Raw genomic sequence first — 16719 nt, 5'->3', positions numbered from 1 at the left:
CAGTTGTTGTACATGCTGACACCAGTGTAGACAAAATAAGTTATAGTTAACATTGGAGCATGTTAATAATAATTGTTGCTATGTTGTGTATATAATCTTTGTAACTATAAATATAGAACTATCTGACACCACTTTCAGGTGGTGCTTTTTTGTTTTACATATATTACAAAGCTGTAACAATAACATTTATTTTATACAATACAATAATCATGTTATTGTATGGACTGTGGTCTAGGTCAATGAATAAACTGAGTTTTTCATAATTAATGAGTAAATTGATTGATAACCTTATTTATTTAAACTATTGTGGTTTCTCCCAGTCTATGTTAAACTAAAACATTCCCTTTAATACAGTGTGACTATAGAAGGTGATTTTATGTCTGTCTAAAATAATACAGTGAGCAGGTTACACGTATTCTATCATTTTCTGTCTTTATTTGCATGTTTGGTGTTGAAGTAATCCAAAAGTAATCAGTTACATTACTTTAATATAGTGATACTTAGAGTAAGTTACTGATTCTATTTTTTTAACAGGTAACTTGTAATTGTACCAAATTACTTTGTACCAAAGTACGTCATTGCGTTCCAATAATGAGCAAAAAAATGCCCGGATGTACACTATGGCCGTGTTGTAAATGTCTTTTTTTTACTTTTTTTATTTTTCATTTTATTAGTTTATCACTTCAGAGCAAACAGTTGGTGGAACAATGACTGATGACAAACTTTTGGGGTGTGCAGTTACATCAAGCCCTTTAATATTCTTCTCCTTCCTCTCCCTCATCTTCCACACTATCAGCGCCAACTTCTTCATAATCTTTCTCCAGGGCAGCCATGTCCTCTCTGGCCTCTGAGAATTCTCCCTCCTCCATTCCCTCTCCAACATACCAGTGGACAAAGGCTCTCTTGGCGTACATGAGGTCAAACTTGTGGTTTAGTCTGGCCCAGGCCTCAGAGATGGCAGTGGTGTTGCTCAGCATGCAAACGGCCCTCTGCACTTTGGCCAGGTCTCCTCCAGGAACCACAGAGGGAGGCTGGTAGTTGATGCCCACCTTGAAGCCAGTGGGGCACCAGTCCACAAACTGGATGGAGCGTTTGGTCTTAATGGCTGCAATGGCAGCGTTGACGTCTTTTGGCGCCACATCACCTCGATACAGCAGACAGCAGGCCATGTATTTACCATGGCGAGGATCACACTTCACCATCTGATTGGCTGGCTCGAAGCAGGCGTTTGTGATTTCAGACACAGACAGCTGCTCATGGTAGGCTTTCTCAGCAGAGATGACCGGGGCATAGGTGGCCATTGGGAAGTGGATACGAGGGTAAGGCACCAAGTTGGTCTGAAACTCTGTCAGATCAACATTCAGAGCTCCATCAAAACGAAGAGAAGATGTGATTGATGAGATGGTCTGGCTCATGAGACGGTTAAGATTAGGGTATGAAGGGTGCACAATATCAAGGTTCCTCTGGCAGATGTCGTAGATGGCCTCGTTGTCCACCATGAAGGCACAGTCTGAGTGCTCCAAGGTGGTGTGGGTGGTCAGGATGGAGTTGTAAGGCTCAACTACAGCAGTGGAAATCTGGGGTGATGGGTAGACAGAAAACTCAAGCTTGGCCTTTTTACCATAGTCAACAGAGAGCCTCTCCATCAGCAAGGAGGTGAAACCAGAGCCAGTGCCTCCACCAAAGGAGTGGTAGATGAGAAATCCCTGCAGGCCAGTGCACTGATCCGCCTGTAAAAAAAAAAGCAATAAAATCCTTATTAGTTTTAAGATTAGGTTTTATTTCCTGCAACTTTCATTTCTTTTAGATGTACCATTTTACGAGTCCTATCCATAACAAGTTCTATGATCTCTTTCCCAATGGTGTAGTGTCCTCGGGCATAGTTGTTGGCAGCATCCTCTTTTCCTGTGATAAGGTGATCTGGATGAAACAGCTGACGGTACGTTCCTGTTCGCACTTCGTCTATAGAGAAAATCAAAGCAGTAAAGTTATGTAGTTTCAAAATATTCTAATGAAATACACAATTCAGAATAATCTTCAATCCATAGACGTTTTTTTTTTAAAAAAAAACATGACTTATTTAATTGGTGCAGTTTTCCTGACGTTTAGTCACAGGCCCAGGGCGCCATCTGCTGGAAGGGGCCAAATAGCACCACATTTCTTTTTTTTTTAAATGATAATTTAAAAAGGTTTAATGAACGTGAAACACACCCTTTACAATCACTGTACATGTTTTCTCCTAATTGAATATTAATACTAAAAATCTGTAACTTTATATGTTAATCTTCTGCTCATATTTCTATTTATTTTATTCTAATTCTTGTTCTATTCTATATACAGTAATTATATTATGTTGTTTGCACATTGTGTTCTTTGATTTGATTAGTCAGTAACACAAAACCTAAAATCAAACAGGAAAGTAACTGAAACTGTATATACTGTATTTTAACTTTTGATTGCACTGTTTTACATTGTTTTTGGATTTTTGCACCATTGTTGTTATTGTTTCCTTGAGACATTTGCACTATACCTGTAAGTGTTATATTGTATTATTGTAATTTTAAATTTTAAAATAGGTTGTATATTTTTTCAATGGGTTTGTTGTATCACAGAATTGCATTGTTTTGTCTTGATATTTAAAAGAAATGATAATGTGTTCACAGTGATTCCAGTATAAAGAAGTATTCTGTGTATAGTTATAAGTTTGTTAGTCATAGTTCTGATATAATCATATAATAATGAGTAATGATATGATTACAAACCGATGACAGTAGGCTCCAGGTCTACATAAAGCGCTCTGGGGACACGTTTCCCTGTCCCAGTTTCACTGAAGAAGGTGTTGAAGGAGTCGTCTCCTCCTCCAGATTCCTGGTTAGAAAGCACCTGTCCGTTTGGCTGAATCCCATGCTCCAGACAGAAAAGTTCCCAGCAGGAATTACCGATCTGGACTCCAGCTTGGCCCACATGAATAGAAATAATCTCACGCTGCAGAGAGAAAACAATATATCAGGATCCTGGCATCACTTAATCATGACATCAGTTGGTCATATGCTAATTTGTTTATTGCAAAATCTAATCATTTGTTCAATTATGAATATAAAGCAGATGAAGACAATGAAATCCTGTCTTACCATTGTTTATCTTTCTTTTTAAATGCTCAGGCTTTGGAGAGAAGTTGTAGTGTGTTTCGACACCGTGTACTGTGAACTACACGCACGAAGTCTGACGTAATAACCAGTACGTCATTGCGTTCCAATAATGAGCAAAAAAATGCCCGGATGTACACTATGGCCGTGTTGTAAATGTCTTTTTTTTTTACTTTTTGTGTTAATGTCGAAGATGCGACTGTAGACTTAGATAAAGTTATAAAAATATTCACAGATTCAGCTTTTCTGGACCAATAACTCATCAACGGAACATTGCTTTTACAAAACCGAGACCTCGTTACAATCACAGCAAGGTGGACTGAACGCTACAAGCGGATTTTCCTCAAAACGAGCCGTTCTCCGCTCTTGGTCATTTATATTGGCCTCTACGCGGAGCCGACTGTGGCTGGAATAAGCAGGGACCGTCTGCAAATTACAACACCGGAAAAAGGTACAAAAAATAAAAACCAATAACTTCACAAAGGAAAGTGGTAGTGTCATAAAACTTACAGCACACATAGTTGAACTTTTCTTGATTATACTACAACACTTAGTTTTTAATAAATATTCATGTAATTTTAGTGATTTTTTCATTAAATAAGTACTAAAATATGCAATAACTGTACTATTACATGTTGTAGTGTAATCAAACTCACAGCACACATAGATTAACTCTTCATGATTATACTACAACACTTCGTTTCAACAAATGTGCTTTTATAACATTTTAGTGACTTTTTTTCATTAAATAAGTACTAAAATATGCAATAACTGTCTTATAACATGTAGTAGTTTTTTTTTTTTTTTTTTTTTTTTTTCAGAGCACACATAGTTAATCAAGAAGAGTTCAACTATGTGTGCTGAGAGTTTGATGACACTACAACATGTTACTGAATGAAAAGCTGAACCTGTGAATATATTTCTAACTTTACCTAAGTGGTTCCTCACCCCTCCTGTTCCACTGATTGCTGGGCGGTGACTCACACATTTTATATACGGTTCTGGCCGCACTGTGTTAGTGTTCCTCTGCTGTCAGAATACCGCTGCTGCGTCAATGCGGCTGTTTTATTTTTATCAGCAGCCTATGCTCTTTAGACTTTGATTTATTTTGTATTTCTTTTGTGTGCATTGACATTCTGTTGGAGATTTAATACTTTGTTTATTGATTTATTTGCTCCTTCAATTGTGTTCTGATTTCAATTTCAATTATTTCGTAGTTCCTTTGTATTTGAAATTTAAAATATTTGTTTACTGATTAATTGAATTTCATTTCTTTTGTATTTCTTTTGTTTGCGTTGATAATCTGTTGGAAATTTAATTATTTTTCATTTTTGTATTGATTTGAATTTGATTTATTTTGTATTTCTCTTGTATTTGAGATTTAATTGTTAATTGTTGATTGAGTTCAATTTATTTCGTAGTTTGCTTTTGGTTATATTGTATTTTGTTATTTCCATCCATCCATCCATTTTACCGCTTTTATCCGGGGCCAGGTCGCGGAGGCAGCAGTCTCAGCAGAGATGCCCAGACCTCCCGATCCACACACACCTCCTCCAGCTGTTCTGGGGGGACCCCGAGGCGACTCCAGGCCAGCTCAGAGACATAGTCCCTCCAGCGTGTCCTGGGCCTACCACGTGGCCTCTTCCCAATAGGACATGCTTGAAACACCTCCTGAGGGACGCGACCAGGAGGCATCCAAAACAAATGCCCGAGCCACCTCAGCTGGCTCCTTTTAACGTGAAGGAGCTCTACTCCGAGCTCCTCCTGAGTGACTGAGCTTCTCACCTTATCTCGAAGGGTGCGCCCAGCCACTCTGCGAAAGAAACTCATTTCGGCCGCCTGTATCCGCGATCTTGTCCTTTCGGTCATTACCCAAATCTCATGACCATAGGTGAGGGTAGGAACGTAGATCGATCGGTAAATTGAGAGCTTTGCCCCCCAACTCAGCTCCCTCTTCACCACAACAGTCCGATACAGCGACCGCATCACTGCTGACGCCACACCGATTCGTCTATCTCAATCTCACGCTCCATCCTACCCTCACTCGTGAACAAGACCCTGAGATACTTGAACTCCTCCACTTGTTATTTCTATATTGTTTATTGTTTAGTGAGTGTGCTGGGTGGTCATTTTATGGTTCTCCTTTGCCCTGTGGACAGGTGCTGTGGACTCCGGTTGGCGACCCAATCCCTGGTGTGTGTGTGCGCAGTGTCACGAGTGATTGTATGATTTCCTCGTCCCTCCTTGGTTTTGGGCCTCCGAGGTAACCCAGCACTGTCCATTCCCCTCTGCTGGCCTTGTCTAATATTAGGTATCGATAGCAGGTGAGCTGCTTTTAACACTCATTGTAATAAAGATTATTTGTACTTCTGAACACTGTCTCTGGCCCCGTGGTTAATTTTGAACCTGTGTAGCCTTTAGTCCACATGTTACAACTGGTGATAACTTCCTGGAGTGAAATTCCCCAGGTGGCGTTGTTCAGCAACCAGATTGATTATTTTATGATCCTCATCTTGCCACACAAACTTTAACTCATATTCAAAACACAGATGATATAAACTCCCCTGCCAAAAATATATGAAGGTAGATAAAATAAAATAAAATCTCGCAAGAACTGTCACTCAGGCCATTTCAGCTGGACTACAGATGAGAATACACAAAAAAGGACGGTTCAGAAGAAATCAAGAATGTTTTGACCAGAGAGACATGTAAACCCATGTAAATTTGCGATGGTAAAACAGGGGACGGGACCCGGATAAGCAAACTGCTTCTCTCGTCTCCTTTTTCGGCATGTACAAAAAAGAAAAAAAAAAAAAAATGCAAAAAAAAAAAAAAAAAAAAAAAAAAAAAAGTGAATGTAACCAAGTCGGAAATAAACTGAATAAATAAATAAATAAATAAATAAATAAATAGATATGTTGCAAAATGGGATTTAGGTGAGAAAAATATTTGTGCATTTGTAGCTGCAGAATTGAGAAGTTGTAACCGTAGAATTGTGGTTATAAACAATAACTGGCACAAGAAATAAAGAAAAAAAAAACATACGAGTAAATGTTTGGTTACATGTTTGCAACTGTCATTTTATTTTTGTAATATCATTCTACACATTTGGTAATATTTTTTCTGTGACTTCACGTTCAGATCATGCATGTGTGAATATTTTCTTTGGGTTTAAATTGTAATTCTACAGGTTTACATTTTTTCCCATCATTTGTCTTGTGAAAATCATTTCACACGTGGGTGAATTTTTTATTTATTTTTTAACACAAGCTCACATCACATTCAACAAGTTCTCCCATTTTGCAACATATCTACCTTCATAAAAATACACAGCTCCAACATCTGCAATAATATCAATGATTCATGTAAAAAAAATACTTTGAGTCTTTGTGCAGTGACTCAACAGAAATGTGAACCTACCTCAAAATCTATTAGCTAAATGTTGCAATATCAGCTCATTTGTGTTCCCTACAATAATGTACTGATGTTCTAGAACAGTGGCTTTCACACTTGTTTGTACCCCCTTTTTCTTATTTCTGAATCACAGTACCTCCTTTATCCGACTACAACAATTTGCTTAGAAAACTATTTAAAAACATCTATAGAGCATGATGATGGAATGAACGACTGATAACACACATGTTAAAGAATCTCATTTTGTAAACAAGTGGAAATACACATTATTTCGTGCAGTGGTTCCCAACATTTTTTGGATCGTGACCCCATATTAATATCAAGAATTTATGGCAACCCCAAAGACATTTTGTTTTCTAGAATTAGTTTTTGATCATGTTTGAGCTCAGATATATTTTCACTGCATTTTAGTTGAACTAGATTTATATTTCACAAAGTGAAAGTATAGAAATACAGTTGTTAAAGATTGTGTTGTTTAAATTTAATTAAAAGAAAAACAATAATATATTAAAAATCTTATTGAATTTTTCAGAAATTTCAGGCAACACCAAATAAACTCCAGGTGACCCCAAGGTTGAGAATCAATGATTTAGTGCCTCCTGAATAGATTTATATCTATAGTTTTCATCATATCCAGTCATCTCATGTCTGGGGTGGGACCAAGACAGACACTTTATTTGTTCCACTCTCTTTCTCTCTCAAGTAACCCCTGTAGTGCCATCGCGAACCCTTAGGGGTACACGTAACCTAGGGGGTACACGTAACCTAGGGGGTACACGTAACCTAGGGGGTACACGTAACCTAGGGGGCACCCTCCTAAAAGTGCAGGAATCACAGGATATTTTAAACCTTGGAACAAATTACCTATGGACCTGAAAAACATGTCAGCTTTACGCATATTTAAAAGATCTTTAAAATCATTATTTTACCAACATTAATGTATATATCGTGTTTTCTTAATGTATTTACCGGTGTAACGAACACGTGTCAATCACCATGATGGAAGCTAATGGGGATCCAATGAACAAATAAAGCAATAAACATGCATCACAAAGCTTTAAAATAGACCCTGATTTCTTATTTGTAATCATTGATCAGCTGATCAAAGGTTCAAGTTTCAGTAATGTGTAGCTCTACTGTTCCTGTTGATCACAGTGCAGGGCACTATGTCTGTTAAAACTTATACCACAGTGATTTTCAAATCATAATGTTTCATGGTATCAGAGTATAGGGTATAGTTACTGCAGTACTTTATAAATGACTTTTTTCTTTTTACTGTCATAAGGAGTGAATGTTATAGAAACAATAATTAAATACACATTGTGTCTCTGTGTCAGACTTTCAGACACTCATTCACAGTTGAGATATAAACCAGTAATGTACTGTTGTGGCCACTAGACGGCGGTGTTTCTCCACACATCAGCTGTCCTTCTTTAGGACGCACCACACTGGGTGAACTAAACACACATTCTAATATATTATATTGATAATTCATCACTTATGTTTATTTTGCATTAAAATTTTCAACATACTTGAAATGTTATTTTTTTTTTTTTTTTTTTTTAGTTTGGATTTAAACATTTTTTTTTTTTTTTTTTTTACTTTAAAAAGGTGTGTCTTATTACCAGTATTTGAAGCTATTCTATATTGTATTAGTCCTTACTTTATATGCCTGTGAATCTTGACTTGACTTTAATTGTATTTAAAGCACTTTGAAATATCATTATTATATAAATATCATTAGTCAGTATAAGAAAGAACAGCAACAATTTTACCAAGAACAGCAATGATATATAATATTAGGGGTTGGGGCTGCTTGGGGCTTCCTCGGATGTGTGTGTGGGGGGGCGGTGGCAGCCTCTCTTGGGGGCATCTGGGGGGTTGCTCAGCCGCGGGGGGGGGTTGCCTGGGGCTCCCTGGCCCCCGCTCTTTCTGCTGGCCTGGCTGCATCTGCGGGCCCAGGGCAGTTCCTGGGATTGCAGTAGCGTTTTTTTTTTTGCACATATACTGGTAAACGATGCACTGGCACGCCTTGGGATGTGGGATAAAACTCATACTGGGCTTAACCTTAGACACGTAAATCCCAAATACCTGCTTTAGGTACTTCACTCATTCCACCTGTTCACAGCCACCACCATTATAGCTAAGCTTCACACTTGTCACCATACTGGCTGGATTACACAACATAATAAGCACAATTTATTCTACAACCTCACATCTCACCCTCACTGCAAAACAGTCTATTCTTCCCCACCTTTTCTATTTCCTGCCTTGAGTCTCTCCTCCCTGCTCCCTTTCCCCTCCCCTTCCCCCTCCCCCTCCACTTAGGTGTAACACTGCTCTCCCTTTTTATATCCTCCCTATAATAAAAGACTTCTTACCCTTCCTTAGGGAGGGCTGGTGATGGTCACAATTAAGCAATAAAATAAATCAATGTATTTTATTGCAATAACAAAATATGCATTGCTGTCTCATAATGATTGCACTTCCTGTGGTGTTGACCTTTGACAGCATGTGCAGAGAAGTAAAAAAAAAAAAATAAATAATAATAATAATAATATTAGGGGTGTGTATTGCATGGCATCTGGCGATATGATTCTTACCCCGATACATAGGTTACGATACGATACGATTTATCCCGATATTAAAGTACGTATGAGGCGATTACTGTGATTTCTTTTTATATATGACTTAAAAAACAACTAATCTGTAAATGTGTACACCTTTATGAGAACATTATGTATGAAATATACTTTATTGGCATATTTTACACTCAAAACATTGGCTTTAACATGCCATGAGCCAACAACTTCAAATTAAAAATAACATATAATCTGCCTGTGGCAGAATAATGTGATATAGCAGGAAGAGCTCCTGAAAAATGAGACTATTTATTACTACTTAATACTTATTTACTGTAAAAAGTAACATGGCTCATACTGAGTGTACCAACAGAAAGTTAGGATGTTCTACACATGCAGTTAATGCAGAGACAGGACTTCACATATGAAGTGGATTTGCAGGCCTGCTGGTTTTTTTTCTTTTCTTTTTTAACCCAAACTTTAGAAGTGACAGAACAAGATGTGATTTCCATGTTTGTGTGGGTCTTAGTGTTGAAATACTAAATGCATTGATGAGTGTGACAGACTAAATATATTATATCTCTAAAGTGAGGCATCTATTATCAAAATCAGATCTGGAACTGTTCATACACACATTTATATCATCTCGTATTGACTATTGTAATTCTGTTTTTACTTGTTTTAATAAGTCGACCCTAAACAGACTCCAGATTGTTCAGAACGCTGCTGCCAGACTTTCAACTGGTGCTTCTAGAACATCCCACATCACCCCCATTCTTGCTACTCTGCACTGGCTTCCAGTTAAGTTTCACATAAAATATAAAATATTAGTTCTCACGTTCCGAGCAGTACATGATCAGGCCCCTAAATATATCTCAGACTTGTTGTGCCCCTACTCATCGGTCTTCAGGTCAGGGTCTCCTAAAGACCCCAAAAACTACATTTAAAACCAGAGGAGACCTGGTGTTCCAGGCTGTAGCTCCCAGACTCTGGAATAACCTGCACCAGTCTCTCTGGGAGCTCAACTGTGTGGTCACTTTTAAAAAACTGCTGAAGACTACATTTTACAGAAAAGCTTTTATTTACTGGATTAGAATTTTTATTTATCCTTTAATGTTGCTGTTCTTATGATATTTATGCACTCTTGTTTTATTATTCTATTGTGTTGCACTTGTACTTTTACCACAACTCTGTACAGCACTTTGTGATTTTATCTGCAAAAAGCACTTTATAAATAAAACTTACTTACTTACTATTATAGAACTGGGATAACCTATATGACAATCAATGAAACTATTTATTATCAGAAATTAAGCAACTGCAAAAAACTAAGCTGACAGGAGGGAAAAGTACTGAATAATAACAGCATCAATAGAAATGTAATATAGAAAGTATCCCAAAAAGTACTTGAAATTGAACGGTTACCGTGGCAGCAAGATGAAAGAGACTCAAACAAAACTAAATCTTCAGTTGCTTCTCTCACTGCAAGTGGTGAAGTAGCAAAAACTCTCTCTGAGCATCTTTGCATCAAAAAGTAAAACAATCAATTTTTGTGAAATTTGAAAGGTTAAATTGTAAAAACCTGAGAGAGGAATGGCTGCTGCAGGTAAGACACAATTTACAGACAAAATATGAGGATTAATTTTAATCTGCTCAGTAAGATGAAAGAAAAATGTAGTCATTGAAGGAATTACTGGCTTTTCTTTAGGAAAAAAAAAAGATTATTATAATTAATACATTTTTTTTCCAAAAAAGTACAGATTATACTTAAAATAATTCTTGAAAAATAAGTTTAATATCTTATGTAGATGATACTGTTTGAAGTGTGAAAAAACTCTGTCTAAGTATCTTTGTATCAGAAGTAAAACAAGCTATTTTTGTGAAGTTTGAAAGCTTCAATTATAAAAACCTGAGTGAGGAATGGCTGCTGCAGGTAAAACAGACTTTACAGACATAATATGAGAATGAATTTGAATCGGCTAAGATGAAAGAACACTGTAGTCATTGAAGGATTCACTAGATTTTCTTTAAAAAAAACATAAACAGAAGTACAGATTGTCATTATTAGAGAATACGTTTACTCTGGTTTTAATATATTAAAAATACTTTTCCTTGAAAAATAGGCTCAATATTTGATGTAAATGATACTGTTTGGAACACTTTGTGGGAGCTTTCAGAATCAAAGATGTGTGTGCATATCTTTTTACTGTAAAAAGTGCTCAGTGTACCAACAGAAAATTAGGATGTGCTACACATGCAGTCAATACAGGGACAGGACTTCACATGTACAGTGGATTTTCAGATACTGTTGGATTCTCTATCATCTTGCAGTTAGACAACCTTTCACTTTCAAATAATGTCAATAATCTGTTTCCTATATTGTACATGCATGTATTCAGTGTGGACAAATGAACTTAAAGTACTTAATACTGTACCTAACTATTTTTGAAGTATCTGTACTTTACTATTATTCTTGAGGGATATTTTTTCATTACGTTTCTATTGATGCTCTTGTTACTCAGTACTTTTTCCTCTTGGGCTTTTTTTCCAACCCAAACTTTAGAAGTGACAGGACAGAACAATATTTCCTTCTTTGTGTGAGCATTAGTGTTAAATTACTGAATACTAACCTTGTGCCCTGTCATTTCACTTTGACAGCACATCCTCTAATGGTAGGGCATGCCCTCCAAAGCCCCTCCACTCGATACACAATCCTAGAGTTTATCGGAGAAGGTAGCTTTGGGAAAGTTGCCAAGTGTCGTGCTCACAACAGCAGCAAATTGGTGGCAGTAAAAATCCTAAAGAAGGAGTATTTTCAAGATGTGGAGGACGAAGTAAGTGTTTGGTGCCTTCAACAGAACTTTAACTATGAATTTTTGGGGTAAAGTGATATGAAGGTGATCTAACTGTCCTTTTTTCCCTCCAGCTGTCAGTGTTGAAGACCATCAGCTCTCTGAATGCTGACCACTTCAATCTGGTCACATTCTATGAGCAGTTTGAATACCTGGGCTATAAGTGCCTCGTCTTTGAGCTGTTGGACGTGGATTTGCTCCACCTGGTTCGTTCACTGAACGTCAACCACATCCGTCCTATTGCAAAGCAGGTATGAATCTTTTTGTTTCTTGCTGATTGATTAGGAAAGCCTTGAGTTCAAACCTGAGCTTAAACAGCTCCATAAGAGGAACTCCATTCTCATCCTGTCTTTTCTCATTGTGTCCCTGCAGCTGATGGTGGCATTACAGGGACACAAAGCTGTAAGAGTAATGCACACTGACATCAAGCCAGACAACATTATGATGGTCAACATTGATGAAAGTCCATTCAGCGTAAAGCTCATTGATTTTGGAATGGCTTCTCCCATCTCTGCCGCCATGCCCGGGCTCAGACATCAGCCCATCGGCTACAGGTATGAGGGTGTCACCCTGAATGACTTATGGGTTTTTGGAACAAACCTGTGTTATTATAGTGTTGGTACTTAATGCTAAAATATAGAGTTCTGAAGTATATTTCATTCATTTTGCTTCACAGGGCCCCAGAGGTTTGTCTTGGCCTTCCTTACTCGGGGGCCATTGACATGTGGGGAGTGGGCTGCACGCTGGCATTCCTCTTCCTAAATGACAACCTCTTTCCTGTCCACTGTGAATACCTCATGGTAGGTCGTCTTTTCTATACATCATCCCTCCATTTATTTAATTACCCATGTGCTCTTTTTTACAGGTATAGAAAGTGTTGAAGAACTGCCCCTAATGTGTATAATTGTGTGTTTTTTGTGCAGATGCAGAGCATGGTGGAGATGCTGGGAATGCCATCAAAGTACCAGCTCCACTTTGGCTTATACAGCAAGAGGTTCTTTTGTCATGAGGTGGATGAATTGGGCACAAGATGGAGGCTGCTGGTAAAACATAGTTTTTATTGTTGTTGAACCTTGACTGTTGCCCTAAACTTATCTTAAACCCCTTATATTGTCATTGTGTTTCCTCAGACACCAGAAGAGTACACCTCTAGGAACAGAAGACAAGCTGAGGAGTGGCCCGAATATCGTCCACATTTGTCATCATTAGATGACCTGCTCTATGTAAGTGTTCTCTATGACATTTGAGTTCAAATACTTAGAGATCTCTTCTTTAAAATCTAACCTACTTCAGACATGTTTATAAGCTGAATTTACTCACCATTATCGTTAACATGAGCAAGAGAGGTATAAACTAGTGTATTGACCAAACTCTATTTAATTTAATCCAGATGTCTGAACTAGGGGACAATGAGACGGTAGAAGACAGGAAGGCCTTCATCGAGTTCCTGAAAGAACTGTTGAATCTGGATGGGGAAGAGAGAATCTCTCCCATTGATGCTCTTCAGCATCCCTACATTACAGGGTCATACCTGAGCCAGGAGCCAGACAACAGAGAACAGTGAGTAACTGCACTGTGAAAGCGATCACGCACATGAAGGTCATTTTGTTGTTCTTTTGAATTTTGTACTAATCTTCTTTTATTTTTCCTCTAGTCAAACCGAGGCACAGGTCATTGAAGAACATTCACCTGAAGATTGGGATGCCGAGTACCCTCTCTTCAACGAACACAACAAATGTGGACTCATTGTGGCATATTAGCCCAAAGATTGAAATACCAAGTACCCTCTCTCATGCAATTGGTAAATGTAGACATTCTGAGTAGTATTTTCTTGTTCTTCTTTGTAAATTTGTTTATTTCAATGTATTTTTTAAGTAACTGTATTGAATGAATAATCTTAGTATATTTTTTTTATTTCATTGTATTTGTAAATAATCCTATTGCATGAATTTTTTAGCCACATTTTTACAATAAATATTTATGACTTACCTGCTTTGTTAATGTTTTCATAGTTTTGACCCCTTTCTCAAACATTTTCATTTTATTTTATTTTTTTTTTTTAAAGGATTTTTTTTGGCTCTAGTGGCCTTTATATGACAGTTGCTTGACAGGAAGGGGGGTCAGAGAGAGCAGGGAATGACACGCAGGAAAGGGTCCCAGGCCGGGAATCGAACCTGGACCCGCTGCAGGTGAGGAGCTATAGCCTCTATACATGGGGCGCTCTACCCACTGAGCTAAACACCGCCCCATACATTTTCATTTTAGTTCTTCGGGGAAGTCCCTGACATTGTAGTGTGCTAAAAGTTCTGCAGAGCTGCTAAATCTCCTGGAACAAAATGAAAAGGGGCTTTGTTTTCATAAGTCACTAAGGGTTATGGCATATTGCCCAATACAATGTCGGCCTCAAAACTAATTCCGAACTCCAACTTGGTAGCATGATCTCAACTTCCTCCTATGGTTACCAGGAGTCCATGTGGCCTTTGTCCTGTCTATTCACCTCATGCAATTCTTCAAATATTAATAATTTATGAACAGTCATAATAATTTTGACTCTGTCCATAATCAGTTTCCTATGGAAGAGCTCAGTACAGTACAAAAATAATGAAAAGGGTCAGCCATGGGTGTAGCTAACAAAACTGCACATCAAAATGAAAAAGGGCCTCTGCTCTCTAAAAGGTGACAGGGATTGCTCTCCTCTATCACCCACTGAATATATCAAAATGATGAAGACAATTAGGACCTGAATTATAATTAGGGCATTGTTCGCCACAAACAATCAAAGTAGTACTTGGATCAATTATTCACTGTACAGGTGCAGCAGATCTCTCAATCAATCAATTTCAATCTTTTATTTGTATAGCGCCAAATCATAACCAATGGTATCTCAAGACACTACAGTAGAGCAGTCTTAAGGACGGACTCTTCATTTTATGGATACACACATATGCATATATACGTATATACACATGCATATGTATCCCACACCCAACATGAATTCATCATGGCGGCAAGGAAAACCTTCTGTTAAGCAGCAGGAACCTTGTGTGGATCCCATTCCTATGATGAACAGCCATCCACGTTATGCTGTGTTGGGTGTGTGCAGAGGAAAGGGTGGAGACAGAGTTGTTGAGACTCTGTAACTCCACACTAAGGATCCCACGGACCTGCAAGACAAAAGCCAGGAGGAGCAAACACACAATGGAAGAAGCAGACATAGAGGGAGTGTTAGAGAGAGGAATGGGACCCTCTCCGGTCCCTCTCTAACCTAAATGACCTCTCTCTTAAAGGGGACATTTCATGGTTTTAAATCCTTCCTTTTTACATATAAATCACACAGTTGTGGTCTATATAAAGCGGAACTGCAATGCTTGGGTCTGAATTCCTCATTATTATAGCTCCACAGGCACCTTTTCTACCCCTTTTCTGATGTGCTTCTAAGAGCAACTCCATATCCCGCTCCCTCTTCAAGTGACACTCGGTTCAACTCCACCCTGCTCGGCCATTTTTGTAGTTTGATAGAAGAGATTCGGCTATGTAGCGGCGCATAAACTTTTTATTCAAAGGTTATTTACAAAATGTCAACAACAGAAGACTTGTTCCAGCCAGAGTCGGACCCGGCGGAGCGAGATGAAAATGAAGATGATGAACCTGCAGAACCCTAACAAGTGAGCTAACACAAGCACCGAGCTAACACAAGCACCGAGCTAACGCTAGCGCCAAGCTAACGTCACGAAATGCATTTTAATAGTCTTTTCAAAGACCAAAACGTCAAAATGAAATGACTAATGAAAACTTTAGACTTAAATTAAATCACGTAGGCCATATCATCAAGGATCTAAAACGAGCACACAGCGCTAACATCTGAAGTCTGAAGACGGTGCAACTGCTAAGCAACTGCTAATGCTAACAAAACAATGACAGGGACGTCTTATCATCACACTTTTTAGCGTTATTTACAGCTTACCGGAGTGCTCTGTTCATCGTCTCCAAAGATAGAAGGAATTGAACCCTCAATCAGACAAAGTCTTTTTTCAAATCCTTCTTTATACTGGTGGAGGTTGCAGAAGCAGTCATCCTTGAAGTGCTTCGCGCACACAAAAATGACCTTACCCACAGATGTGGGCACATTTCCGTGAAAAATAAAACTCAACCAGGCACTTTGAAAAGGTTCTGATGCTGGGAGATGGTGTAATGAAGCGTGTGGGTTACTACATCCAGCAACTGAACATTTTGACTTGTCCTCTCGTAACTTCGGCATCCTTGAGCTTGGACTACAAAATAAAAGCGAGAAATAAAAATGGCGGATTGCTCGAAGTGGTGGACCTGGAGTTGATGTACTAATTTGGCAGTTCCGCTGCAAATACTGTGATGTAATAGTTAAAAAAACGTAATAGAGAATAGAAAAATCGAAACAGATTGAAAAATATGAGCAAAACAGAATATAAAGATATCTACGGAGCACCTGAAGAGACTAATTTGATTTTTTCTGTACTTCTAAACACTCTAAATATACAACAAAATGCATTTAAGGGATAAAAAAGTGGATTTAGCATGATATGTCCCCTTTAACGCCCTCTCCAACCTCTCTTCAACCGAGCATGCCAGAACCCCCCGGCAGTCTATGCCTATTGCATCTTAACTATGAGCTGGTCCCTAACTAAAAGCTTTACCAAAGAGGAATGTTTTGAGCCTAACCTTAAAGGTAGAGTGTCTGCCCCCCGAACC

The 16719-nt window shown here is 38.2% G+C and overlaps 2 protein-coding genes across 2 annotated transcripts; one reads left to right on the top strand and one right to left on the bottom strand.

The window, feature by feature from the left end:
- Positions 1-733: 733 nt before the first annotated feature.
- LOC114458796 (tubulin alpha chain-like) lies at positions 734-3247 on the bottom strand. The gene is made up of 4 exons (XM_028441179.1): positions 3132-3247; positions 2763-2985; positions 1814-1962; positions 734-1730 (listed from the first exon to the last, which is right to left on the bottom strand). Exons 1-4 carry the CDS (start codon positions 3132-3134, stop codon positions 753-755), a joined length of 1353 nt encoding a protein of 450 aa, XP_028296980.1. The 5' UTR covers positions 3135-3247; the 3' UTR covers positions 734-752.
- An 8564-nt stretch (positions 3248-11811) lies between these two features.
- LOC114458809 (homeodomain-interacting protein kinase 2-like) lies at positions 11812-13754 on the top strand. Its single transcript, XM_028441193.1, has 8 exons — positions 11812-11976; positions 12069-12245; positions 12367-12548; positions 12671-12794; positions 12918-13037; positions 13125-13217; positions 13385-13554; positions 13649-13754. The coding sequence occupies exons 1-8, from the start codon at positions 11812-11814 to the stop codon at positions 13752-13754; spliced, it is 1137 nt and encodes a 378-aa protein (XP_028296994.1).
- The last annotated feature ends 2965 nt before the right edge of the window (positions 13755-16719 follow it).

The sequence above is a fragment of the Gouania willdenowi genome, unplaced genomic scaffold (genome assembly GCF_900634775.1).
Source record: "Gouania willdenowi unplaced genomic scaffold, fGouWil2.1 scaffold_188_arrow_ctg1, whole genome shotgun sequence".
Lineage (NCBI taxonomy): Eukaryota > Metazoa > Chordata > Actinopteri > Blenniiformes > Gobiesocidae > Gouania > Gouania willdenowi.
The sequence above is the reverse complement of the archived record's forward strand: the minus strand, read 5'-3'. Positions and strand labels throughout refer to the sequence as shown.